At 44.4% G+C, this 26726-nt stretch overlaps 1 protein-coding gene, 7 non-coding genes and 1 pseudogene across 8 annotated transcripts; 3 read left to right on the top strand and 6 right to left on the bottom strand.

Moving 5' to 3' along the window:
* Positions 1-277: 277 nt before the first annotated feature.
* LOC131474562 (U1 spliceosomal RNA) lies at positions 278-441 on the bottom strand. The gene has a single exon (XR_009242323.1). It is a non-coding gene; the product is annotated as a U1 spliceosomal RNA (small nuclear RNA).
* A 402-nt stretch (positions 442-843) lies between these two features.
* On the top strand, positions 844-963 carry LOC131474711 (5S ribosomal RNA). The gene has a single exon (XR_009242465.1). It is a non-coding gene; the product is annotated as a 5S ribosomal RNA (ribosomal RNA).
* A 149-nt stretch (positions 964-1112) lies between these two features.
* Positions 1113-1305, bottom strand: LOC131474629 (U2 spliceosomal RNA). Its single transcript, XR_009242388.1, has one exon. It is a non-coding gene; the product is annotated as a U2 spliceosomal RNA (small nuclear RNA).
* A 180-nt stretch (positions 1306-1485) lies between these two features.
* On the bottom strand, positions 1486-1597 carry LOC131474678 (U5 spliceosomal RNA). Its single transcript, XR_009242433.1, has one exon. It is a non-coding gene; the product is annotated as a U5 spliceosomal RNA (small nuclear RNA).
* A 645-nt stretch (positions 1598-2242) lies between these two features.
* On the bottom strand, positions 2243-2407 carry LOC131474579 (U1 spliceosomal RNA). The gene has a single exon (XR_009242340.1). It is a non-coding gene; the product is annotated as a U1 spliceosomal RNA (small nuclear RNA).
* A 5148-nt stretch (positions 2408-7555) lies between these two features.
* Positions 7556-7674, top strand: LOC131474653 (5S ribosomal RNA). Its single transcript, XR_009242409.1, has one exon. It is a non-coding gene; the product is annotated as a 5S ribosomal RNA (ribosomal RNA).
* Positions 7675-7807: 133 nt separating this feature from the next.
* On the bottom strand, positions 7808-8008 carry LOC131474630 (U2 spliceosomal RNA; annotated as a pseudogene).
* A 1664-nt stretch (positions 8009-9672) lies between these two features.
* On the bottom strand, positions 9673-9786 carry LOC131474684 (U5 spliceosomal RNA). Its single transcript, XR_009242439.1, has one exon. It is a non-coding gene; the product is annotated as a U5 spliceosomal RNA (small nuclear RNA).
* A 289-nt stretch (positions 9787-10075) lies between these two features.
* LOC131474286 (uncharacterized) lies at positions 10076-13405 on the top strand. Its single transcript, XM_058652077.1, has 3 exons — positions 10076-11671; positions 11776-11868; positions 12539-13405. The coding sequence occupies exons 1-3, from the start codon at positions 11318-11320 to the stop codon at positions 12821-12823; spliced, it is 732 nt and encodes a 243-aa protein (XP_058508060.1). The 5' UTR covers positions 10076-11317; the 3' UTR covers positions 12824-13405.
* Positions 13406-26726: the final 13321 nt, after the last annotated feature.

Here is a 26726-nt window from a genome sequence, read left to right on the forward strand (position 1 = left end):
TATCAGGTCAATGTACAGGAGTGGACGGAACAAGCGCCAAAGTATTAACCCTTGGCATGATGGCCATGGATCCATCTCCATCAATCCAGTTCTCCTACAAAGAGCCGGGAAAGGGAGCATGACATTTCCTTAGAGCTAAAAGACAACAGCCACAACCATCCCATTCCCAGCAACTTGGAAAGACTGGGGATGTCGCTCTGCGAGCACGTGAGAAGCCTGGAGATGGGCACACAAGGCGGAACTTTGGGCGGCTGACCTTTGCTTACAACTACGTCATCGGGGGAGAGCGCGGACGCAGTACCCCACCAGCAAAAATTATGCAGTCAAGATTCCCACGTTTGGGGAATTTGCAGGGGTCAGCACAACCAGAGTGCAATGGCTGAGCCTCGCCCTGGGTGAACCACCTTCTTGATCATGGTGTCTCCCCTGCCAGGTAAGTATGAGGTGTACTTGCCCAGCACTGGGTGGCTGTTCCCAGACACAGCTCTTTGGCCTATGGTGCAGGAAATGGATAGTCCCAGAGTCCAATGCCTTGACTCAGGTGCTCGTTAATGCTGTGCTGTGTTCAACTTCAACCTCCAGCACACATTGGAGAGGAAACACTCGACCTTTTCACTGGCATACCTGGCTGTCATTTCCTATAGATTCAGCAACAACTGGACCTGACGGCACCAACAGCAGCTTACCCATCTCGGTGTAGCTTCCAAATACTGGAATAGAGTGTAGCAGGTAGTGGCGATAAAGGCTCAAGTGCAGTGTGTTCGGAAGGCTGACTTTTGAGCCCCTCCACGAGCAGGGGGCCTTGCCTGGTCTATAAAAGGAGTCTGTGTCACCTGCCCGTCGGCTTACGGCCACACCACCCTGAGCACGCCCGATCTCGTCTGATGTCGGAAGCTAAGCAGGGTCGGGCCTGGTTAGTACTTGGATGGGAGACTTGCCTGGGAATACCAGGTGCTGTAAGCTTTTACACTGCAGCACGCTTTTACACTGCAGCACGCTTTTACACTGCTGCTTCCTTACAAGAAACGTGGGCTTGCAATTACGTTGACGCACGGGCACACGTTAATGTCCTTCCAGTTTCAGCCTTGCTTTGGTTTTCACAGAAAAAAAGAGAACGGTGCACCGTTCCTGGTGGCACTGCAATACCAGGTCAATGCAAGGAGTGAAGAGAGCAAGCCCAAGGTTTCACCGCCTAATGCTCAAAAATGCATTTAATATTTAATCCCCATATAGAGGACATATCAGATATTAAACTGATAAGAACAGATACTATACTTGATCTTAGCCAAAAGGCCGAGAAGCGATGGCCCACCAGTGTCTGGGGCCAACTCAAGATCTTGGCGCACAAGTTACTTGTTGTGGTGCCATGTTTCTGAAGTGCGCATAACAAAGGCTGCTGCTGCTCACCTCCACCCCCAGGTGATCTAAGTGCACCTCTGAGCCGTGACGGACAGCTGCTTGACATTTGACACACTCAAAGGGCGCAGCCATACAGCAAAGACCACCAAAAATAACTTAAACTCTTGGACGTTCCTCTCCACGGAAGTCTTTAGTAAAAGGCGAAAAACTTGAGCATTTTGAAGAAAAACCAGAGTCAACATAGCCCCTCTCCTTGAGAGCAGCCAAGGAGTCTATCCGCCAGAGTCACCACAGTCTCGGTCGGCCCGGCCGGCCACCTTGGGACAGCCTTTCTTCAACGTTTTTGGTTTGCCGGCCAATCAACCGCCCACATTTGACTGCATATTTGGAAGCGCATTCTTACCGTTGGTTGTGTGCTGCAGTTTTCTATCAACCGCTGAGGCTGTGGCACATTCCTCGCTCACGGGCACACCTCCAAGGTTTAGTGGTAGATGTGAGTGCATGAGCAAAGCAGCTCTGTGTCACACCGAGCAGTACACACTGCCGGGCCGTTTCCCAACTCCTCCGGGCTTCTGAAATGGTGAGCTGCTCCTGGCATCGCTTCAACATCAGGTCAATGTACAGGAGTGGACGGAGCAAGCGCCAAAGTATTAACCCTTGGCATGATGGCCATGGATCCATCTCCAACAATCCAGTTCTCCTACAAAGAGCCGGGAAAGGGAGCATGACATTTCCTTAGAGCTAAAAGACAACACCCACAACCATCCCATTCCCAGCAACTTGGAAAGACTGGGGATGTCGCTCTGCGAGCACGTGAGAAGCCTGGAGATGGGCACACAAGGCGGAACCTTGGGCGGCTGACCTTTGCTTACAACTACGTCATCGGGGGAGAGCGCGGACGCAGTACCCCACTAGCGAAAAATTATGCAGTCAAGATTCCCACGTTTGGGGAATTTGCAGGGGTCAGCACAACCAGAGTGCAATGGCTGAGCCTCGCCCTGGGTGAACCACCTTCTTGATCATGGTATCTCCCCTGCCAGGTAAGTATGAGGTGTATGTTGGGATTAGGGGCGTGATTGGTTATGAATTTAGAATATTAATAATTGATTAATTATGGAATAATTAATTTCTTATAAAAGTTGAGTCAAACTCAAATCGGGGCACCACTCCTCTCAAACAGAGGAGAACAATCGGTTCTGAATGAACCATTAATTCATAACCTCCAAAAACAGTCTCATAAATTAAGCCGACTACCAATTTGGATTATGATTAATAATTAACTTAATAATTGATAAATCACAATACTACATCAATAGTTAGGTGAATTGAAGGATTGGAATTCTACAGGGAAGAGGTTGGCAATATACACACTTGTGCAATATTAATCAGACCAGACTGTATATTTTATAAAACATTTATTAAAAAGACATCAAAGATATAAACAAGAATATTTACTAAATGTAACAATATACAGTGTATGTGTGTGAAAAAGAGAGAGTCTGTGTGTATGCAGGTCAAATGGTCAAGTCAGATAGAGGTAGACTACAAATCAAGATGGCGGTTGACAAAGAAACTACAACAAGATGGCGGAATCAAAGATGGCTTCTTGACCGCATGGCTGCTGTGTTTCTTGGTTAACTACTTTTGTAAAGTGAGATGTCAGGTTAGATGAGAGGTTAGAAGCATGCACATCTAGAGCTGAGAGCTAAGAAGCATGGACATCACTAACATCATATTAACCTAAATCTAGGCATTACAACAACACTTTATGTGAGCAAGTAAGCTCAGTATAACATTTCATCTATGCTTAGCCAAGCAGTGTAATGCTATGCTAGGCCCAGTTACGTTACCAAGTCCTTAAAAGATGCCAAAGTGTCCTTTTGAGGTGCTGTCTGTTGGTCCAGGAACAGTAGATGGTTGACTGTGTTTCTGGTGTCTGTGGCTCAGTTTCCTCCTCACAAAGTTAGCTAGTTGGAGCTAACCTGGCTCTGGATCCTTGGTTGATCCTTAGGCAGGCTCTGGTGTCGCTGCCTCTGATGGGAGGATAGCAGGCTGCTGTGAGCGGGCCTGCTCGAAGATCAGCAGAGAGGGTCTCTTGCTGCTGGAAGCTTGTTAAGCTCTGTGCTGAAGGGTCTTCAGTCGAAGAGCTGACGTCTGTGTCCTTCCTGCACCCAGAAGGGCAGGGGAGAGCAGAGGAGCCTGTGTCCTCCGGTGAGATGGAGAAGAGCGAAAAAGAGAGGCAAAAAGAGAAAGAAGGAGGGGAAACCTGGCTTTTGTATTGCCTGTTACATGGGGGTCACATGTCTCAAAGTGACCACTGAGGTGGGTTTCCCACTGATGTGTGGAAGATAAGGGATCTTTATTGACTGAGTTTTATGACACTCTTTGTCTCTGAGCAAGGGGCCATGTGTTCTCCATCCAAGATGCATGTGACTCCATCTTGAATGAGCTGATCCCCAACATGTACTTGCCCAGCACTGGGTGGCTGTTCCCAGACACAGCTCTTTGGCTGATGGTGCAGGAAATGGATAGTCCCAGAGTCCAATGCCTTGACTCAGGTGCTCGTTAATGCTGTGCTGTGTTCAACTTCAACCTCCAGCACACATTGGAGAGGAAACACTCGACCTTTTCACTGGCATACCTGGCTGTCATTTCCTATCGATTCAGCAACAACTGCACCTGACGGCACCAACAGCAGCTTACCCATCTCGGTGTAGCTTCCTAATACTGGAATAGAGTGTAGCAGGTAGTGGCGATAAAGGCTCAAGTGCAGTGTGTTCGGAAGGCTGACTTTTGAGCCCCTCCACGAGCAGGGGGCCTTGCCTGGTCTATAAAACATGGCGGCGCGGGTGCACGCAGCGGCTCGAGGCTCTCGGCTTTTTAGGTTTGTTTTCGTGTTTTTGTTCGTGTTTACACTTTTTATCCGGAGACTTGAAGCCTTAACACAGTACAGTAGGGCTGAACTGTGGGCTTTGGGGAAAAACTCCGGTCTTTACCCCTCCAAAGCCGGATTTTATCCCACCCGAACTACAGCGGACCACAGAGGCTCTCATCATCCCCCCTCTATGGCCCAGGAGACGGAGGAGACAACGTAAACAAAAGCGGGGTAAGCGGAGCGGAGTGCGTGCTAGGCTACTTGCTAAACCACACAGACCGGCACTGCCCAGTCTCCTCCTCGCGAACGTCAGGTCACTCACCAACAAACTGGACGAGATTCGACTGAGAATCGTCTCACGGAAGACAAACAGCTGTGTGGCGATTTTCACCGAGACCTGGCTGGATAATAACATCCCCGATGCAGCGGTGGAGCTGGCGGAGCGCTCTCTGTTCCGAGCCGACAGGACTGCAGCTTCAGGCAAGACCAAAGGCGGAGGTTGGGCACTGTACATTCACAACTCGTGGTGTACAGCCACGAGCATAATTGGAACTTTCTGCTCCCCCGATTTGGAATATCTGGCAGTGAAGTGCAGACCGTTTAAACTGGTTAGAGAACTCACCTCTGTCATGATCATAGCAGCCTACATACCACCGCGAGCTAATGCTAAATTAGCACTGGAGGAGCTGTACTGCCTGATTAGCAACCAGATGAACGCTAATCCAGAGGCGGCTGTGATCGTGGCGGGGGACTTTAACCATGTGGAATTGAAAGCTGTTCTCCCCAAGTTCTACAAATTCATAAACTTTCCAACCAGAGACTATAACATACTGGACCAGGTTTACTGCAACATCAGAGGGGCATACAAGGCTACAGCAGCTCCTCACCTCGGCATGTCGGATCACATCTCTGTGGAACTGATCCCTACATACAGACCTCTGATCTGTAGGACCAAGCCCACCACCAGAACCGTTCAGGTCTGGACTGAGGAGGCTTCCTCAGCCTTACAGGATTGTTTTGAGAACACAGACTGGGGAGTGTTCAAGGAAGGCGCTGACCTAGAGGAATACACGTCATCTTTGCTGTCCTATGTTCACTTCTGCACTGATGCTGTCCTACCCACGAAGACAATAACGTTTTTTCCTAACCAAAAACCGTGGATGGACAGCACAGTGAGGAACCTGCTAAAAGCCCGGAATACAGCGTATAGGTCGGGGGACAGGCTGGCGTATAGCAGGGCCCGGAAAGAACTGAAAAAGGGCATCCAGCTGGCAAAACACCGTTACAAGCAGCGCATTGAGGAGCACTTCAATGACAACAACCCACGTAGTATGTGGAAAGGCATCAGGACCATCACGGACTATAAGCAAAGCGGCCAGCAGGTCAGCCAGGACCCCACTCTGCCTGACACCTTAAACAGCTTCTTTGCACGCTTTGACTCTCCAAGCAGCAGAAGGACTGTACATCTTCCTCAGACAGAGGTACAGCATCAGCCTCTCGTCCTGCAGCTGCACCAGGTGACATCCGTCTTGAGGAAGATCAACATCAGAAAGGCTGCAGGTCCAGATAAGGTGTCAGGTCGGACCCTGAAATCATGTGCTGAACAACTAGCAGGAGTCTTTCTGGACATATTCAACCTGTCTATGCAGCTGTCCACGGTCCCTGTGTGCCTGAAGTCCTCCATCATTGTGCCTGTGCCAAAGAAAAGAACCATCACCTGCCTCAATGATTACCGCCCTGTCGCTCTAACCCCAGTCATCATGAAGTGCTTCGAGAAGATCCTCCTGAAGTACATCAAGGACGCCATCCCTGCTGGGCTGGACGGCCTGCAGTTCGCCTACAGGGAGAACCGTTCTACGGAGGATGCTGTCTCGTTAGCACTTCATACGGCCCAGACTCACCTGCAGCATCCCGACACCTATGTTAGGATGCTATTTGTGGACTTCAGCTCAGCCTTCAACACCGTCCTCCCGGACATGCTGGCCCTGAAACTCCACAACCTGGGTCTGTCAACATCACTCTGCTCCTGGATTAGCGACTTTCTCACCAACAGGCCACAGGTGGTGAGGATAGGGGAGTCCACGTCTGCTCCACTAACCCTCAACACTGGCACGCCGCAAGGCTGTGTGCTCAGCCCTGTCCTCTTCACCCTCTTCACACACGACTGCTCTGCCATCCACTCCACAAACATGGTTGTGAAGTTTGCAGATGACACCACCATAGTGGGTCTCATCTCCAACAACGACGAGACCCACTACAGAGGAGAGGTCCAGAACCTGACCCAGTGGTGCTCCGGGAACAACCTTGTTCTAAACACCAACAAGACCAAGGAGGTCATAGTGGACTACAGGAGGTCCAGGAAGACTGTACACGCTCCGCTCAGCATACATGGAAAGGAGGTGGAGCGTGTAGACAGCATAAAGTTCCTGGGCATCCACATTTCCTCCGACCTCTCCTGGTTTGTGAACACTTCACACCTGGTGAAGAAGGCTCAACAACGGCTCTTCTTTCTCAGGAAGTTGAAGAGGTCTGGGCTCTCTTCCCAACTGCTCATAAACTTCTACAGAGCCACTGTAGAGAGCATCCTGTGTCTCAGCATGACAGTGTGGTATGGCAACTGCACAACACAGGACAGGAAGAACCTAGCCCGGGTGGTGAGGACAGCACAGGGGATTGTGGGATGCCGTCTACCTGATCTGGACTCAGTTTACACTGCCCGAGTCCGGAGAAGGGCCAGACGCATAGCAACAGATTCCACACACCCGGGCTATGCACTGTTTGTACCGCTTCCATCAGGAAAGCGGTACAGAAACATCAAAGCAAAGAACAATAGACTCAGGGACAGCTTCTTCCCCAGAGCTGTGAAAGCAATCGCCCCCCCACAGTGAAAACAATTTGCATCCCTTCTCTACACCCCCCCCCCCCCCAACACACACACAAGCAGCCACACACACACCCACCCTCCCAAACACACCCCTGCTGACCACCCCCCCCCCCCCCCCCCAAACCTGCTCAACTCTCCATAAACTGGACCATGTTGCACTAAACTGCACTTTGTAGTTTTATACACTTTACTTTGCACACACTGTACTTTTATATTTTTACGTTTTGTTGTGTCTCATTAAGTGTTAAGTCTCTTGTTGTGTCTATTTAAATGCCTTTCGTTATGTCTATTTAAATGTCAAGTCCTTCGTTCGTTATTTTTGCTATTTTATGTGTACCTAAAGCCGGGATTCTCTGCAAAAAATTCATTATGTCTCATAATGACAATAAAAAAAAAACTTCTTGATTATAAAAGGAGTCTGTGTCACCTGCCCGTCGGCTTACGGCCACACCACCCTGAGCACGCCCGATCTCGTCTGATCTCGGAAGCTAAGCAGGGTCGGGCCTGGTTAGTACTTGGATGGGAGACCGCCTGGGAATACCAGGTGCTGTATGCTTTTACACTGCAGCACGCTTTACACTGCTGCTTCCTTACAAGAAACGTGGGCTTGCAATTACGTTGACGCACGGGCACACATTAATGTCCTTCCAGTTTCAGCCTTGCTTTGGTTTTCACAGAAAAAAAAAAGAGAACGGTGCACCGTTCCTGGTGGCACTGCAATACCAGGTCAATGCAAGGAGTGAAGAGAGCAAGCCCCAGGCTTCACCGCCCAATGCTCAAAAATGCATTTAATATTTAATCCCCATATAGAGGACATATCAGATATTAAACTGATAAGAACAGATACTACACTTGATCTTAGCCAAAAGCAGTGCCGGCCCTGAGTAATTTGGTGCCCTAGGCAAGATTTTAGCTGGTGCCCCCTTGCATCGCTGCAGTCAATTTCACAATCAACTTTCATACAATCACACAGAAACTGCATGTGTGTACTCAAGATTTTATTTCTTTGAGTAAAAAATATCACACCAAATAAGGCAAACATATTAAGCCGAACACTGCACACGAAAACAAGTGACATAAAATGAATTAAAAATACAATTTAAATATAGTATTGCACAAAATAATAAATTATGAAACCAGTGCAGACATAACAACACACACTATTGCACACAGTATAAGAAAAAAAAATGAGAGACCTCTTGATTCACCGGGCTGTGCAGAGGTAGACGGGACAGGAGTACCTGATGCTGTGTCACTGGGCTGTGCAGAGGTAGACAGGACAGCAGCACCTGATGCTGTGTCACTCGGGGTGGTACTGAAATATTTTAAAAGTGCATCTGAAGAGAGAAGAGAAGTATATGTATGTGATGACTGCATGTTAATAAAAAAAACAGATGCTTGATGTGCTATACATGAGACTAACATAGACTAATAATGAAAATGTGATGAGATTCATTCAACTTTATTGTCATTGCAATGCAATTCAGTCTAACCACAGTGCAAAAACCAGTATATGCATATATAGCCTATGAATGATATGGGAAAGCTAAGGTATGAAATATTAACTGTCATACACTTTAACTGCACTTTAACACTGATGTAAACTTTAACCAACATAAACTGTGACACATAAAACCAAAGGCTTACAACCACCCTATTACAAAGGGGATGGACAACTAAAAGCCTTTTAGCTGACATACAAGCAGGAAAGACCTGTAAAATAACACCTGAACAGGCCTAACGTTAAGTTTCCAAACGTCCCTGATGAATTTAAGGTGTAGTAACATTAACACACGTCAACTCAGCTATTTATTGATTATTAAACAATGTTGCTATTGTCCGAAGTAAGCTAGCAAGCTAACACTCTGCTCCAACAACGGTAACTACAATGCATTGAACTATTAATTTCATGCACTTCATCACATTGACATTACTGTACCTCTATCTTTTTCACGTTTTTCTTCCTCTTCTTTCCTTCTTTTCCTTCCTTGGGCGCCGGATGGCTTCAGTCTTTTGGACATAATTTCGATACAGTGTCATTAATCTTTTTCTTCGTCTCTGGGTCATGGTCCGGTCAGATTCAGGCAGCTGGCCTCTTGACCCCGCCCCCCTCACCTCTGTGAGCAACGGCTCGTTTCACCCAGAAAAAAGGCTTCTGCATTATTTAATAGTCTTTGCTATGACTTTATGTTGCTGTGGGCTTATATAATATTTCGAATATATATATATAGTATATATTTTTATTTTTTTTTATTTTTTTTTTTCCCCGTTTTCGGCGTCCCCTACGGATGACGGCGCCCCTAGCATTTGCCTATACTGCCTATGCCCAGGGCCGGCTCTGCCCAAAAGGCCGAGAAGCAATGGCCCACAAGTGCCTGGGGCCAACTCAAATTCTTGGCACACAAGTTACTTGTTGTGGTGCCATGTTTGTAAGTGTGCATAGCAAACGCTGCTGCTGATCACCTCCGCCCCAAGGTAATCTAAGTGCACCTCTGAGTCTTGAATCAAGACTCATGATAGACAGCTGCTTGACATTTGACACACTCAAAGGGCGCAGCCATACAGCAAAGCCCACCAAAAATCACTTAAACTCTTGAACGTTCCTCTCCACGGAAATCTTTAGTAAAAGGGCGAAAGACTTGTGCATTTTGAAGAAAAACCAGAGTCAACATAGCTCCTCTCCTTGAGAGCAGCCAAGGAGTCTATCCGCCGGAGTCAACGCAGTCTCGGTCGGCCCGGCCGGCCACCATGGGACAGCCTTTCTTCAATGTTTTTGGTTTGTCGGCCATTAAACCGCCCACATTTGACTGCATGTTTGGAAGCGCATTCTTACTGTTGGTTGTGTGCTGCAGTTTTCTATCGATCGCTGAGGCTGTGGCACATTTGAAGCGGCAGCTTCAGCAGCAGACTCAGGAAGACAAAGACTCAGGAAGACAAAGACTCAGGAAGACAAAGACAAAGGAGTCTAAACCGGAGTCTAACAATGAGGCTAATGAGGCCAAGTACCTGGCTGCAATTGTTTTTCTAACTTTCACATATGTGCACTTTTTCCATTCCTGTTTATGTTTCCTCTCGCAGATATTACAAACCTCACATTCACTCACAGCATCACCGTAATCTATCCTCACTTATATATCCCACCCGCTCCTCACACATCCAACACCTTGTTGCAGGGGGCCTGTGTGCCAGTCAGCTACACGCAAGACTGAGTTCATCTCTGGCTTTGCTACTGAGCAATGCCTGGACTTCCTTGCTCTCACTGAGACTTGGATACTACCCTCCAACACAGCCACCCCTGTGGCTCTCTCCTCCACCCACTCTTTCTCCCACACACCCAGATCCACTGGAAGAGGTGGTGAGACAGGTCTGCTCATCAACCCCAGCTGGACTTTCACTCTTTACCCACTGCCACACTTCTCTTCACAGTCATTTGAATGTCATGCTGTAACTATAACTCACCTAGTAAAACTAATCATTGTTCTCATCTACCGTCCACCAGGCCCATTGGGACACTTCTTGGAGGAACTGATGTCCTCCTTTCAAACATCGCAGAAAATGGCCCACCACTTGTTCTTCTTGGCGACTTCAACATCCAGTCAGAGAAGTCATCCGATCTACTTATTTTAATTTCCTCTCTTTCTCTCTCACTTGCTCCTTCTCCACCAACTCAAAAAGCTGGCAACCACCTTGACCTAATTTTCACCAGAAACTGCTCCACCTCTAACCTCAAGGTAACTCTACTTCATGTCTCTGGTCATTTCTTCATATCCTACTCTCTCCCACTCTCCCAATCTGATGATCTCATCTCATCAGATATTGCACTTGTCCGTCTTAACATTCGATCTCTCTCCCCCTCCTCTCTGTCCTCAACTGTTCTATCAGCACTTCCTTCAGCTGACTCCTTCTCCCTCATGCATCCCTCTCTTGTTTACATGTTGCACAACATCCAAAGGATACGACCTCTTCTAACCCAGAAGGCAGCACAGGTTCTGGCCCAGCCTCTTGTCATCTCACGCTTGGACTACTGCAACTCCCTCCTGGCTGGTCTCCCTGCGTGTTCCATATGACCTCTGCAACTCATCCAGAATGCAGCAGCTCGACTGGTCTTCAACTTACCAAAATTCTCCCACACTACACCGCTCCTCCACTCCCTTCACTGGCTTCCTATAGCTGTTCGCATCCGCTTCAAGACTCGATCCATGCTACAAACGGATCCGGTCCAGCCTATTTCACCATTCAAGTGCCACAACTGCAACAACAATCAACTTTCTACTGAGACAGACAAACCCAACTTAAAGGGTTTTTTCGATCAGTTTGATCAAACCTTAATTATTTTGGAAGATTATTTGTTCTTTATTCAATACATATTTGATACTTGCTCTGCTTTCCTTTTCCAGATCAACGCTGAGTTTATGCGAATTACAACAGTTCCCTTGGAGACAAAGTTCTTGGCGCAGTTGGACAAGCACATGTCCAAACTGCTGGATGTCATCAGGAGCAAGGGAGGACGTGTGCAAGAACAGACCAAGAGGACCTTGCAGGTTTTAGATGAGGTATCTATGTATAAGTTGGTTATCAGTGGGATCCATAGTTGAATAGTTGGTGTGTGTGTGTGTGCTGTGTGTGCTTTTAATAAGTTGTAACTGTTCTCACTCAGACTGTGGACATCACAATAAGAAGAGAGTGCATCCTTAAATCTTTGATGATCTACCTGGGTGAACCTGTTCATCACCTCATCAAAGAATACCAGGTAAGGGCATCTCTCTCACTAACACAGACAACATCCACACACCCGTTATTGTTGAGATGCAGCATAGCACTGTATATTTTAATAAACATTCATTTGATTTGTGACTATTTAAATGTTATGGCTGGGTTAGTTTTAGTTTTTTTTATTTTGAAACTGAGAGCTCTTGCTTCTGTTATTTATCCAGTAAAATGTCCAGTGTTTAAGAAATGGGGAGACAAACTGTAGTGCCCCAAAAAATTGCTTTCGTCAAGATTTAGTTTGAGCCCTTTTCTCAACCATTTCAGAACTTTCAATCTTCATGTACATCTTTTACTCTAATCTCCACCACTTCAGGCATTTTTTAAATAATTTCATGTCATTCAACGTCCTTTAAATCCTTCCAATCAGCTATTGCTTCTGCTATGTTAACGTTACTTCAGCAATCTTCAACTGTTGCACTTAAACATGCCTTTTCAACATATCAGCTGCTTTGAGCACTTTGAAAACCATTCATCTCTCAACTTAAAAGTTTTACTTTTTAGCTATAGCATCAGCATTTTCAGCAATGCCTCAGCAGTTTCTTCAGTGGATTCAGCATTGCTTCAACAATGGTGTTCATTGTTGAACATGCATTGTCTTCAGGAAATGCTCCTTCTAGTTGTCCTCATTTGTTGTTTTTTGTGTTATGCAGGAAAATGAAGCTGACGAACTGGAGCAGGCAACGATGGCTATCGTTGTCAGTGGACAAGAGGACATTAAAATAGTCATCGATGGAATAGAGGTCCTGAAAGAGGTGCCCACAACTGCTGCGGCTGTTGCAATGTTCTTCGGGCTCACCTACGCACTCAAACTAAAATATCCGAAAAATTTGCAGCACACCCTTGAATTTGTGCAAAAAGTCCTGATGGAGCTTGGTGGAAAAAATATGTCCCCAAAAGTTCATAGGCTGAGCACCCTGCTTTACAACCCAGAGTAGGCAGAGTTGAATTCAACTCACTCGCCTGATTTTGTTTTCCCATTGCTGAGAACAATTTATAATGTTTCTACAACCAAGACTTTGTACCCTTTTGAGGTTGGTGTTCGGAGTTTGCACTTGCATGACAGCATTTCCACTGCAATATTGACAAAAGTTTCTGCCCAAGTTATCACAGGCACGAGTGGGCAGTGTGCTGAAAACTGGAGAGTGACTGCATTTGCACTGCAGTGTTTGCACAGATTTTTGAATGTCAGATTTTTTAGCCCAAGAGAGGGCCAGGAGCTACCTCACATGTTTGCATTGAATTAAGGAGATTCACACAAATCATCTGACAACACTTTATTTTAAGGAATAATACCTGTATTACGTTCCATTTTGAAATAGGACAATTTTCTGATTTTGTTTTTAGGAGCATTTTCTGTTACTATTAGTAACTTATTTTAGTCAGTATTTAATTTACATTTTCAAGCGAACAAACTGCATGTATGGTACATTTGGTTCTCGCTGAACAGAAACAGACATTTCTTGGTTGCTCTTTGTATTTGAGAAGGACTGTTCTAAAGGACTATGTTTAACTATTTTGGGGAAGCAATACAGTTATTGAAAAATGTTTTATTCAACAATAAAAAATGTGTTGAAAAGGAATGTTTTCTGAGTATTTAAATCAAAGTGTATTAAAAGTAATTCTATATACATTAAATGATGACAACTTAAGAAAAACAGTTTGCTTCCACTTTCAAAAGTCATTTGCATGGATTTAAAGTATTCAGGTTTAATGAAGTGGATTATTTACATCAAGTAATAAAACCAATGTAATTATTTTAATTTTGGAAAACTTAAATAATTGGTTTGCTTCACCTTCAGAAATTGGTTTACAAGTTAATTATTTCAGGTAAAACAAAATTAATTATTTACATTCATGTCAATGCTATAATATTAGGTGTGACAGATTACTTCAATTTTTTTAAGTTGAGCCAATGTTTCATTTTTTTCAGTGTGCTCCTGGTCTCTCTCTCTCTTCTGTCTCTACCTCATCTCCCTCTTGTCCTTTCTCTCCCCCCTTTCTGTCCCCCACCTCTCCTCTGTCTACCATTTTCCTTTCACACCAACCGGTCAGGGGAAGAGGGCCGCACATCTCTGAGCCTGGTTCTGTCAGAGATTTCTTCCTGTTAAGAAGGAGTTTTTTCTTTCCCTCTAACTTTGCGCAGGGACACCGCTGAAAATAACTAGAACTGAAAATAACTAGGACTGAAAATAACTAGTACCGCAAGCGGTGAATGAACGGGAGATGAGCTAGAGGACTCGCGGCAACGTGGCCACACGGAGAGTCGCGAGCTCTCAAGCTCAAACCCGTTCAGAGCCGCTTGCGCTACTAGTTTATACTTTCATTAATTTTTCAGCTTCTTAAATAAAACTAACAATAAAACAAAAACAATCTCTCACCTGGGTGGAAACAGCATCAGCAGGATAAGCGAATAATGAGGACAATAAAGCTCCTTCAGGTAAATGTTTTGGTACTTTGTTATCCCTGAATTAATGGATTCACTAATCAATGCATCTGTATGATAAATATTACAGCACCTCGGGATTTTTTTTTTTGGATTTCAAATGATATTGTACAACAACAATATTTCTTATTTTCACCATCTGACAACACTTCATCTGTAGCTGAGATGGAAACAGGGTCGTCAGATCAAGAGGTACAGACATGTCAGGAGGATGCTGCTCCAATGGACAACACAGGTGGACAGCAGGGTGCCACATGGAAAATCCTTGCATTCACCAGGGGCCGCGTTATTGGTTGTATGCGCACCAAGTTTAACATTAAATGGGACCATGCGCCTGGGTGTTGAGTCTTTTCCTCGCCAAATATGAAGGTGAGGAAAAGACTTTACTTGATAAGATTGATGTTATATGCTGTGCTCTGACCAACATGTGCCCAAGTGTTGTTCTGAAGCTACCTTACACACCTTACAAAAAGGGCTAAGCTACAGTCAAAAAGTGTCAACCATATTAACAGTTTAAAGACCGATTGTGGTTCAGGTCAAATGGGATTCAGAGTCAGATTCCGATTTGTCGTAGTCGTAGTCGTCAATCCAGTCAGGATGAGAATATAAGTCAGTGAGCTTGTAATTGGGAAGGGTGGAAAAATTCATCATTTGGACAGACTTATCAATTGCACTTTTCAGAGTCATCATAATCACTTTTTAACATGTGGAAATGAGCATTTCATGGGTTGTACACTCAAAGGGCCAGCCCTTTGTGTGTATTCCACAGTACAAAGGACTGGGTGAGGTATAATCTGTCAAATATTAGCCTCATGAATGAACTTTTCAGGCAAAATAATGACACAACAGGACAAGAACACGAGACACTGCGAGTTGGGCTAGCTACGGTAAGTAAAGACATTAAAGACCTTAAAGAGGTATGACACAGAGTAACCACACTAAAAGACAAACTGAAAAAGGAAATTTAAGAAGAAATGATCAATCTACAACAAGAGATTGAGCGTAAACTAACTAACTAACTAACTAATTTAATAATTTAAATGAACTACAGACACAGAAGGGGAATCTTGACCCTTAACCCTTAACAACATACTAATACGTCATACTACATGTGACGTCGACAGACTGTCTGCAACTGATTGGCAGAGTGTCCGCACTGGAAGAGTCGAGTGGCGTATTTCAGTTCATTGACTGTGGTACAGGGAGTCTGCACTCCAGTCATGCAGAAAGATTCTGTGAACACATTTTTTTTAACCCCTTTTGGATTTTTTTGTGGATATCTTTGGCTGTGTTGATGTAAATTGCTTGAAATTTGGAGTAGATGAAGTCAATTTTTATGTAATATAAATCTACCAGTCAAGGAATATCAACATTTTTCATTATCATATAACAAACAGCAGGCCATTTCAATCAATATCTGAAGCTAAAATGATTTGGGTGTATTTTAGGGATATCATAGTATGGTGTGAATGTGGGTTTAGGAATGAATGTGTGTGTGTGTGTGCAACTCCAGACACTTCTTTTTCTCACATCAAGTTCAAATCGACATGATACACAGGCACCTACACCTACAAAGAGGCTCATACACACTCATACATTCACTCCTTTGAGTAAAAAAAAAAACAGGCATCTTGAGGGACTTCAAAGGCTTGCCCTCTATGTGAACCCAAACAAAAGTCTGGTTTTGTTTACACAGGTGCAATTACAGGTAAACATCATGTTTCACTTTGTTTTGGGCTCAATTCATCCTGACTGTCAAAGACACAGCCTCAGACGCTCAGAAGTCCTCGACCTCATCAACATCAGTCACAATGTACTGAAAAAGAAAAAGGTTAAGTAATTTATCAAAACTGACCCTAAGCCTATCATATTATAGTGATTACATGTAAAAATAATAACATCAAATCAAACATAAGGTAGATGTTTTGTATGACCTGTGTGATCATCCGTTTCTGATGAAGTTTAAAATCCATAATTTGTATTAGTAGTTTATGATTTCACTTTCACTGAACTCAGTACCACTTATACTTCATATACTAGTAGTATGGAGTACTTTTACTGTATACGTTTTGGAGGAATATAGGGTCAAAGTTCACTTTTTGTAACAAACAATAGGGTAATAATTTTTGATGAAGTATAAAATCCTTATTTTTTATCAGTAGTTTATGATTTTACGTTCACTGGACTCAGTACCTCTTGTACTTCATATGCTAGTAATATGAAGTACTTTTAATGTATACTTTTGGAGTAACATGGACTCCCTTCACTCCTTTTTTTCAATTTTACGTAAACTGCAATAACCAAGCAGTTTTATTTCTGGTTTTCAAAATAAAGTCCTATTGGAAGCGATTACAACATACTGAAAAACAAATGTTCAAATTATATGTCAATTTAATTTATTATATAACAATTATATCACATTATAGTGATTACATGTAAAATACGTGTTGAATATTTTCTAGATTCTGTCATTTTTCAGCTTCTTATATGTGAATATTTTTTAGTTTCTGTAATTTTTCATCTTCTTAAATGTGAATATTTTGTAGTTTCTGTCATTTTTCAGCTTCTTAAATGTGAATATTTTTGACTTTCGTTTGCAATTACAGATAAACACAATACACTTTGTTTGGGGCTCAATTCATCCTGACGGTCAAGACACAGCCTGAGACACTGAAGCGCACAACCTCATCAACCATCAGTTACAATGTACTGATTATATATTAATTATATATCAAAACTTACCCTAACCCTATCATATTATAGTGATTACATGTAAAATAATTACATCAAATCAAGCATAAGGTAGATGTATTGTATGACTTTTGTAATCATCCTTTTTAATTATAAAATGTATTCATATATTAGTAGTATGGAGTACTTTTACAGTATACTTATTGAGTAATCCTGGGTCAAATTTCCCTTCTTTTTTTTTTACACTGGTGCCAGTGATTTTATTGTGCAAGAAACACTGAATCTGTGAATATAGTAGAGAAGACGTTCATGAATAACCATCAATAATCTGTGTGGCGCTGTCTTACTGTGTACTTCTAGTGGCAGTCACTCATTCATCATCCTCACACTGACACCTACTGGCGAGAAACGGAATTTTTTTGCTGTTTTTTTTTTTACAGATGACCAAGGCCTTTGAAATGATATAAGCAAGAAAAATAATGGGGGGCGTACTTCATATACTAGTAGTATGAAATACTTTTACTGTATATGTTTTGGAGGAATATAGGGTCATAACAGGATAATCATTTTTTGGCCATCAGGCAACTGTAATTCCACAGTATTGTGTTGTCAGCTGCCTAAATTATGTAAAATCCGATTAATGCTATGTTATTTATTCAAATCAAGTCTCTAACACAACAAAATGTGTGATAAATGAAGGGCTCTGAATACTTTTCAGATGCACTGTATTGATACATGATTTTCTTCACACATTTTGAATTTGAAAATGCTCAGTGGGACCTGAGGAAGTGGACCTGAGGTTTTGCCAATCCTCACAGCAGGCTCCCTGCTAAGTGAAATTCTTTTTTTTGTTTGGGATACAACTGCTCAAATGGATCAAATACCTGAAACTGTGTGAGAATTCCAATTGTGGGAAAAAGAAATGCAAATAATTTCATGACCACTGTCTTATATAATCTAGTAACATGTATTGATATAGACACACAGGAGCTATATGCACAACCGCCCACACCTGAAAAAAAAACACTGAAAAATACATACCCACACACACATCATATATGGTGTTGAGAGAAATAATGTTTAGAACCACTTTTAAATAACCTTGTTGATGCTGTCTCTGTGTATCCTGAAAGTTTTTCTTGCACATACAGTGATAAAAGATAAAATTCTCCTCCATGGTCCACCCTCACTTGGTCCCAAAGGCCATAGGTCTCAACAGCATTCCTGCTTAAGCAATGAAAAGGGAAATAAAAGATAAAAAGAAATTAACCGGCTCATTCTGTCATGAGGCCTTGTCTCAAATTCCACATCCTATCACAAGTTCATAAGACATATTTTAACATCAGGGGGTAGAGTGGCTCAGTGGTTAAGACCAGTACTCTGTGTGCGAAAGACACCATGGTCTTAATGGTCGCAAGTTCGACTCCACCCCTGGCTGATTGTACTCAATTCTATTGTTAGTCCCTTTGGATAAAAGTGTCTGCTAAATGACATGTAATGTAAAACTTTGATGGGTTCATCAACTGGCTGCTGCTTCACAGTATGTATCCTTTCATTTATAAGACCACCTAAATACATAAAATACAATACAAACTTTTTTTTCTAAAACTTTAACCCATGTCATGCTTCATTAGAAAATGTAGAAAAAGGATTTAACTACAAAAAAATATAATAAAAAGCCAACAGGGAAAAGACTTTCAAGTGACAATGACCTAAACATTGTTCAAACCAGGCAGTCCATTCCAAGTTGGTTCCTTTCTCTCTCACACACACACACACACACACACACACACGCTGTCTCACACACACACACACACACACACATTTTGGGAGGCAGGTTCTCATAAGATTAACTTTTAACTCGCATTAGATTAACTTTTTACTAGGAGCACAGTAGCCCCTAACTGAACATTTTAGGAGAGCAAGCAAAACATTTAGGGGCGCACACCTTAAATTGACTTGCAAAGCAAATATTCATATTTCCTCTCATTTTCAGTGTATTACTGATCAATACTTTGATAATAATTACATGTCATTTAGCAGACGCTTTTATCCAAAGCGACTTACAGTAAGTGCATTTAAACATTTGGGTACAAATAAGAGCTAGAAGTAAGTAAGAGCTTCAAGTAAACCAAACTATGAAGTGCTAGTCATAAGTGCGATGTATACGTTTTTTTTTTTGTCGTCGTCATCGTCTTAGTCGAGGTAGAGTCGGAAGAAATGTGTTTTTAGTCGGCGGCGGAAGATGTGGAGGCTTTCCGCTGTCCGGATGTCGATGGGGAGCTCGTTCCACCATTTGGGAGCGAGGACAGTGAACAGTCTCGAGTTCTGCGAATACTTTTGCGATCCTCTCAGTGAGGGGGCAGCGAGCTGTTTAGTATTCTAAGTGAATTTTATTGTGCACTTGTTTATTGAAGAATAAAAGGTGGATTGCCTTCTCCGGGTAGGGAATGACTCCTTGCCCCAGGTGAAGGAGTTCAAGTATCTCGGGGTCTCGGGGTTCACGAGTGAGGGGACGAGGGAGCCGGAGATGGGCCGGAGAATCGGAGCGGCTGGTGCGGTACTGCATTCGCTTTACCGCACAGTTGTGACGAAAAGGGAGCTGAGCTGGAAGGCAAAGCTCTCGATCTACCGGTCAGTCTTCGTTCCTATCCTCACCTATGGTCATGAAGGTTGGGTCATGACCGAAAGAACGAGATCGCGGGTACAAGCGGCCGAAATGGGATTCCTCAGGAGAGTGGCTGGCTTTTCCCTTAGAGATAGGGTGAGAAGCTCGGTCATCCGGGGGGAGCTCGGAGTAGAACCGCTGCTCCTTCATGTTGAAAGGAGCCAGTTGAGGTGGTTCGGGCATCTGGTGAGGATGCCTCCTGGGCGCCTCCCGAGGGAGGTATATCAGGCACGTCCAGCTGGGAGGAGGCCTCGGGGTAGACCTGGGACAAGGTGGAGAGATTACATCTCCACTCTGGCCTGGGAACGCCTCGGGATCCCTCAGTCGGAGCTGGTTAATGCGGCTCAGGAAAAGGAAGTTTGGGTAACCCTAACCCTTGCTGAAACTGCTGCCCCCGCGGCCCGGTCCCGGATAAGCGGAGGATGATGATGATGATGATGATGATGATGACTTGTTTATTGAAGAATAAGATCACAAAAGAGACATCAAGTGTACAGAAAATACAATCACTCTCATTACAGTACAATTATTAACTAGTGCTTGAAGTGGCCCGGTACTGTCCAGTTCACAGAACCAGCACTTTTATTTCCGTACAGGCACTTCTCACAAGATGCCGGTAATCTCTTGAGATAATCAGTCCAATTCATGATTATGGTCCAGAGCAATAATGTCTCAGGGTACACTATGTGACGTTCACCTGTTCTCACAAAAGTCTAGTGTTTATTCATTGAGTTTAGAGTTTTTATTTTCTATCTAATCTCTATCTGGAAGATAGACCATCATCATGCTTCAAAAGCAGAGTTAGCTCATCCACACACTCATACTTTCTGATATAATAAAAATAAACATGCCTGCCTGGGGAGCCGCCGATCCTGTGGTCCCGCTGGCACGACTCGTTTGAGCCACAGCTTGGGGAGCGAGGGGCAACGGATCTTCGGGGTTAGGGGTTAGGGTTAGGGGTTAGGCCTTGATGTCGCAGGAAGGCAGAGCGCCACAGCACGTCGGCCCTGTGGTAACTGTGGTTCTTCCTCTCACCCCACACGCGCACCGACCTGTCCAGCCACAGGACAGAGATGCCAACGCTGTGGTAGACTGAACCCCTTCTCCAGAGTGTGCCGCTCTGTGCCCACCTCTACAAACCCCCGACCTCGTCTGTCCCGCCCGTCCAGCCCATCCACGATCCACTCTGTTGGCTCCAGCGTAAAGGCATTTAAGTGGTGCACTGTGGAGCTGGATGATGTGTGCCTGCCACTGTTGTTGGACACTGCGGCCTCTAGGTCTCTGCTCAGCGAGTCCACAGTCCGGCAGCTCTATCCCCAACAAACTATCAGGGCGGGCGCAGAGGAGCTGTACAGTTATGGCCACACTAAGATCGGCATGGTGGGCCCCGTTACCTTCTCTGTGCTCTACGGCTCGAAATCCCTGCCACCATTCACCTTCCAGGTGTCCCACCATGATGCCAACCTCCTTGGGTTTGATCTGTTCTGCGCCTTGGGCTTCTCTGATACCAGACAAATATCCACTAGCTGTCTCAGTTCCATGGCTCCACGGTCTTCTCCAAACTTGATCTTCGCCAGGGCTACTTGCAGGTTCCCCTACACCCTGACAGCCGCAACCTCACTGCCTTTGTGTCGCACATGGGGTCTTCCGCTACACCCGCATGCCCTTCGGTCTCAGCGCCGCCCCCAGCTGCTTTCAGAAGATCATGGCCACCATCTTTGCTGGTATCTCGGGTGTGGTCGTGTACCTGGATGACATCGTGGTGCATGGGGAGACAGCTGCAACACATGACGACCGCCTTTCCAGAGTGCTCAATGTGCTCGCTCGCCACAACCTCACGGTGAATGGGGAGAAGTGTATCTTTGCAGTGCCTGTCATCGAGTTTGTGGGGTTCCGTCTAACTGCTTCTGGCCTCAGCCCACTCCACTCAAACGTCGATGCCATCCTGCGCCTGCCTGAGCCCTCCTGCCCTGCACAGCTATCATCATTCCTGGGTATGACTGCCTTCTATCTGCGCTTCCTTCCCTGCTACTCCGAAACCACTGCACCGCTGCACGCCCTCCTCAAACAGGATGCAGCTTGGTCTTGGACCCTGCTTGCTCTACCGCAGTCTCTAGGCTCAAATCGCAGCTCACTTCCCCACCGGTGCTCGCCCACTTTGATTTACAGAGCCCCACATTTGTGACCTGTGACGCCTCTAATGCTGCAGTTGGCGCTGTTCTGTCTAAACTTCAGCAAGGGGGCGAACGCCCAGTGGCGTTTGCTTCAAGGTCACTCACTCCAGCTGAGCAGAAGTACTCTGTTGGTGAGAGGGAAGCGCTGGCTTGTGTCTGGGCATGTGAACGGTGGCATATGTACCTGTACGGACGTCATTTCACGCTGTGGACCACCAGGCCCTAACAGCCCTGCTGGCCACGACGGGATCGGGACACAAGCCACTGCGCCTCTACCGGTGGTCTGAGAGGTTGCAGGCATACAATTTCACCACACAGTTCACGCCTGGTCGGGACAACGTTGTGGCGGACCTGCTCTCCAGAGTCAAGCTTAAGACTGTTGGAGGCGTTGCTCAGGACCCTTCAGAGCCGGAGATTGTCCTCATGCTGCACACGCCCCTCCAAGGAGATAGGCCTTCCCCCACCTCCGCCGCCGCAGCCCCTGCCGTGGCCACCAACACCGTGGACCCACATCCAGGTGGACATCTGCGGTGAACTTCACGGCGTCCCTCAGCACCAACGCTTCCTCCTGGTGGCCTACGACCTTCACTCTAAGTGGCCTGAGGTGCTGCCCACAGGTTCCGTCACTGCCAGTGTGGTCACCGGTTTCCTCTCTTCTCTATTTGCCCATTGGGGTGTGCCCGATACCGTCACGACTGATAATGGGCCCCAGTTCATCTCGGCCGATTTATCTTCCTTCCTGGCGGGGAGGGGAATTAAACACATTAAGACGGCCTTTTACCACCCACAGGCCAATGGTGGCATGGAGCGGTTCAACCAGACCCTCAAGAATGGACTCAGAGCACACCTAGCAGGCGGCCTCCCATTCTTATCAGCACTACAGAGCACCCTGCTTCATTACAGGGCTACGTCGCACACCATGACGGGCAGTTCTCCAGCCATCCTGATGCTGGGACGTGAAATGCAGCTTCCCCTGGATCGCCTACGTCCTCGGAAGGGTGACATTCCAGCAGCACCCTCACTACGCAGGAGAGTGGCAGAGCAGCAGCGTTGCTTGAAGCAGCGTTTTGACAGGAAGCATCGGGTGAAGGGCCTTTCACTTGGTGTGTTAGATTGGGTCCGGATCCGTCGACCCAGTCGGTCCCATAAGCTATTTTCATTCTGGTCTGCACCACAGCAAATCACCGCACAGCTGGGACCAGCGACCTTTCGCCTGGCTGATGGTTCACGCTGGCACGCCAGCCGTCTTAGACAGGTGAAACCACCGTCCACCTCTGACCAAGAAGCTGTGGCTGACCATGGGCACACGTTTCCGAGCTGGGACTTCCTGGGAGACCACCCTGAGGTCCCAGTTGGGCAACCGCCCGAAGCGGAATTACCAGCTGAACCTCTACAGCCCAACCTCCGCACATTCCGGGTCCGCCGGAGGCGTCTTTACCTCAGGGACTATGATACTGGGGGGTATTCCATCAAGCAGGCTAAAGGCAAAGCCAAGCTTAAATGGCCAAGTCTGGCTAATATGAGTGAGAGTTCGGTTCCATCAAAGAGGCTGAGATTAGCCCCAACTCAGTAACCATGGAAACTATGGAAACTGAGCCTCAACCCTGTTCCACCAAGGTGGCTAATTATGCTGCCGGGCAAACCTGGTCTGTAGCAGGCTAAAAGTGAAGCTTAGCACCATCTATGATCAAAGAATGTCCAATAGACAGAAACAGAGACACACAACTGTCATGGAATGATAAAATAATATGTAAAATATAAAATATATAATAAAATGTATTAAAGAAATTATTTAAACTAATAATTATATATTATCTATAAGTACATTAAAGAACACTATCACCAAAATAAAATATAATAAAAAATAAGACACAAATAAATACAAAATTAAACTAATTAGCAAAAAAATATAATAAAAGGAAATCGTCATTCTTTTGATGAAACAAGGGTTAGGGCCTCCGATTGATAGGAGATAGATGATTGATTTGCTGTCACCTGCATTCACTTACTGTAATAGGGGTCCTCGTCTCCATTGAATTGCTTGATTTGCTGAATGATTCTAGATAAATAATAACTTTTTTACAATCAATAGATCTGTCATATGATTATTTCCTATAAAATGATAACCAACATTGCATTTCTTCATGTAATAATCTACCATCAATTGTATGATAAATGTGATGAGTCATGTAAAATACTTTGATTAAATGTAGCCTATTATTATCAAAAATGTAGGCAAGGCTACTTTATATAGCACATTTTAGCAAAAGGTGATTCAAAGTGCTAAAATGAAAATACAACAATTCAACATATAGCATCTGGGACAAAATACAGAAGTAGCACAAATACAGCATGTAAAAATGACAGGCTTAAATGAAAAGGATATCAATTCTATACAATTGGCCATGCAGGAAATAAATGAAAGCTATCCCATCGATTTGCATAACAATCAGTTGATAAATGTGATGAATATCACTTTCTAACATTACTACTAGGGCTGCCAAATGATAAAATATGGAGAATTTCACATAAATTGCAGTGAAACAATAATGCTATTTTAATTATGTTCATATGAATGTTACTTATTAGGGCTGTCTTTTTGTTCTTTGAGGATTTTCCTTTAAATTGTAGGGATTTGGTTGCATTAATAGGTCCACATCAGATATCAGTTTAAAATAAAAACCATCAAGAAATCAATTGGTAGATTATTGTCTACATATATGTTGTCCCTTTGATGGAGGATTTATATAACATGATGATGCTGAAATACTTCATTTTCTTTGTCACTTACGCATTCAGCCTGTCGCCAATATTTTGCCACACCACATCCCTCGCTTTATTGATTGCCATGGTATTGCCCTTCTTTGGGATTATGTGGCTGTAATCCTCATATACCTCCATGAGGAGGGTTTGCTCCACTGCGGAGAACATCTCTGCACGTTCTTTTCCCTTGCTTTTTGGCATTTTTCACAGTTTCCGCGCTCGACTAGAATGGGCTTTTTATTTTCCCTGTGGGCGTGCACAAGTTGAGGCTTAACAGTTGAGGCTTGACTAAGCGTCAAGTGGAGCCAGTTGATTTCACTTGATGGAACGGCTTGGAGCTAGATAGGGAGATGGAGCTTAGTCAAGCTTCAAGCTTACACCTAAGTCTGGCAATTCTTAGCTACGTTGATGGAATACCCCCCTGGTTGAAAAAAACTAAACAAAAAAAAAGCTAGTGCATTGCCTGTTATGTGGCAGAATAATCCACAAGGCTTTGTTCTGGTTAGGGTTAGGGTTCAGGTTGTTTTTGTGTGTGTTCTTCTGAAGGGGGGGGGGGGTAACTGTACCATACGGTTGTACTTGATAGGTTGGCAAAGTCACATGAGTGTGACGTCATAATAGAGAGACGCCTGGAGTTTGTTATGACTGCAGGTTATAAATAAATCTCCATGAGCACACAGTCGTGTATGTGAATTTGTGGACATAACATCCCCATGAAAATATTATGCTGTATGTCATCTTATATTATTTTGACTGTAATCAATTTTACAATCATTCATGCCTACGGTGGTCATTATTAGAGGTTTGATAATATTCTACAATATTATTGCATTATTTTGTCAACATGAGGTGTTAAAGGCTCCAGAAAAAAAAAAAAACTGAATGCTGCCATTGTGAAAGGTTAACTGTTAAGAAACCGGTAAAGATCCAAAAACAGCCTGAATGTGCACACAAAAAGACACCAATAAAAAAACACATCCAAAGAGTGAAATCATTGCAAAATCAAACTGTGACGGGGTCCTTGGTGACACCCTCCGGAATGATATGGCTTAGTCGAGTTGTTACATTCAAAAGAAGTTTATTTTCACCGTACCCCAAAGAACCAATGACGAAAAACAAAAATATTTCCAAAGTAACAAAAGAAAAAAAAATAGATGAGAACCAAACAAACAAACAAAATCAACCCAAACTATTTACAGAGCTTTTGGTGCTGAACAGAGTTCCTCTTTAACTCCTGCACCGTCTGACTCCAGCAAATAACAAAAAACAGCAATATTCTTTCTCGTTTTACCTACACTGTACCACATGTCACCAACTCTCTCCCACACTCAACAGGCTCAAAATGGTTGCCTTATAAATGTTATGCCCCTCCCACTGGGCGTTTTACAAAATAATACCTTCTAATTCGCCACCTCAGTCAGGTGGTCACTTTCCCGCCAAGAGCCCTATTTCTCCCCCGAGATAGCTACGCCCCTGTTTGGCAGAGAGCAGCGGGGAAACATCAGCGTCTCTGGTGAGTGTGCCTGCAAGTGCGCTGAATGTGTGTGTGTGTGTGTGTGTGTATGTGTGTGTGTGGTGTGTCGCTAACACTGAAGGCATATAACTATATCTTATAAGATGTTAACTTTATTTGTGAGGTTTATGTTATGGGACAGTAGAAAATTGAAAAAAATCAGAAAACAGCCGTATACTTGCTGAATGCGCACAAAAACAGACACAAATAGAAAAACACATCCAAACAGTGAAATCATTGCAAAATCAAACACTGAGGTTACAGAAGTATATCTTATAAGATGTTAACTTTATTTGTGAGGTTTATGTTATGGGACAGTAGAAAATTGAAAAAAATCAGAAAACAGCCGTATACTTGCTGAATGTGCACAAAACAGACACAAATAGAAAAACACATCCAAACAGTGAAATCATTGCAAAATCAAACACTGAAGGCATATAACTATATCTTATAAGATTTTAACTTTATTTGTGAGGTTTATGTTATGGGACAGTAGAAAATTGAAAAAAATCAGAAAACAGCCGTATACTTGCTGAATATGCACAAAAACAGACACAAATAGAAAAACACATCCAAACAGTGAAAT

This window comes from Solea solea, chromosome 15 (assembly GCF_958295425.1).
Source record: "Solea solea chromosome 15, fSolSol10.1, whole genome shotgun sequence".
Taxonomy (NCBI): domain Eukaryota; kingdom Metazoa; phylum Chordata; class Actinopteri; order Pleuronectiformes; family Soleidae; genus Solea; species Solea solea.

Excerpts from the sequence above, each read along its gene's own strand:
- LOC131474286 (XM_058652077.1), top strand. The coding sequence starts at position 11,318 with ATGCTACAAACGGATCCGGTCCAGCCTATTTCACCATTCAAGTGCCAC. Across the intron at positions 11,672-11,775 it reads CCTTGCAGGTTTTAGATGAG|ACTGTGGACATCACAATAAG; the intron begins GTATCTATGTAT and ends GTTCTCACTCAG. Across the intron at positions 11,869-12,538 it reads ACCTCATCAAAGAATACCAG|GAAAATGAAGCTGACGAACT; the intron begins GTAAGGGCATCT and ends TGTGTTATGCAG.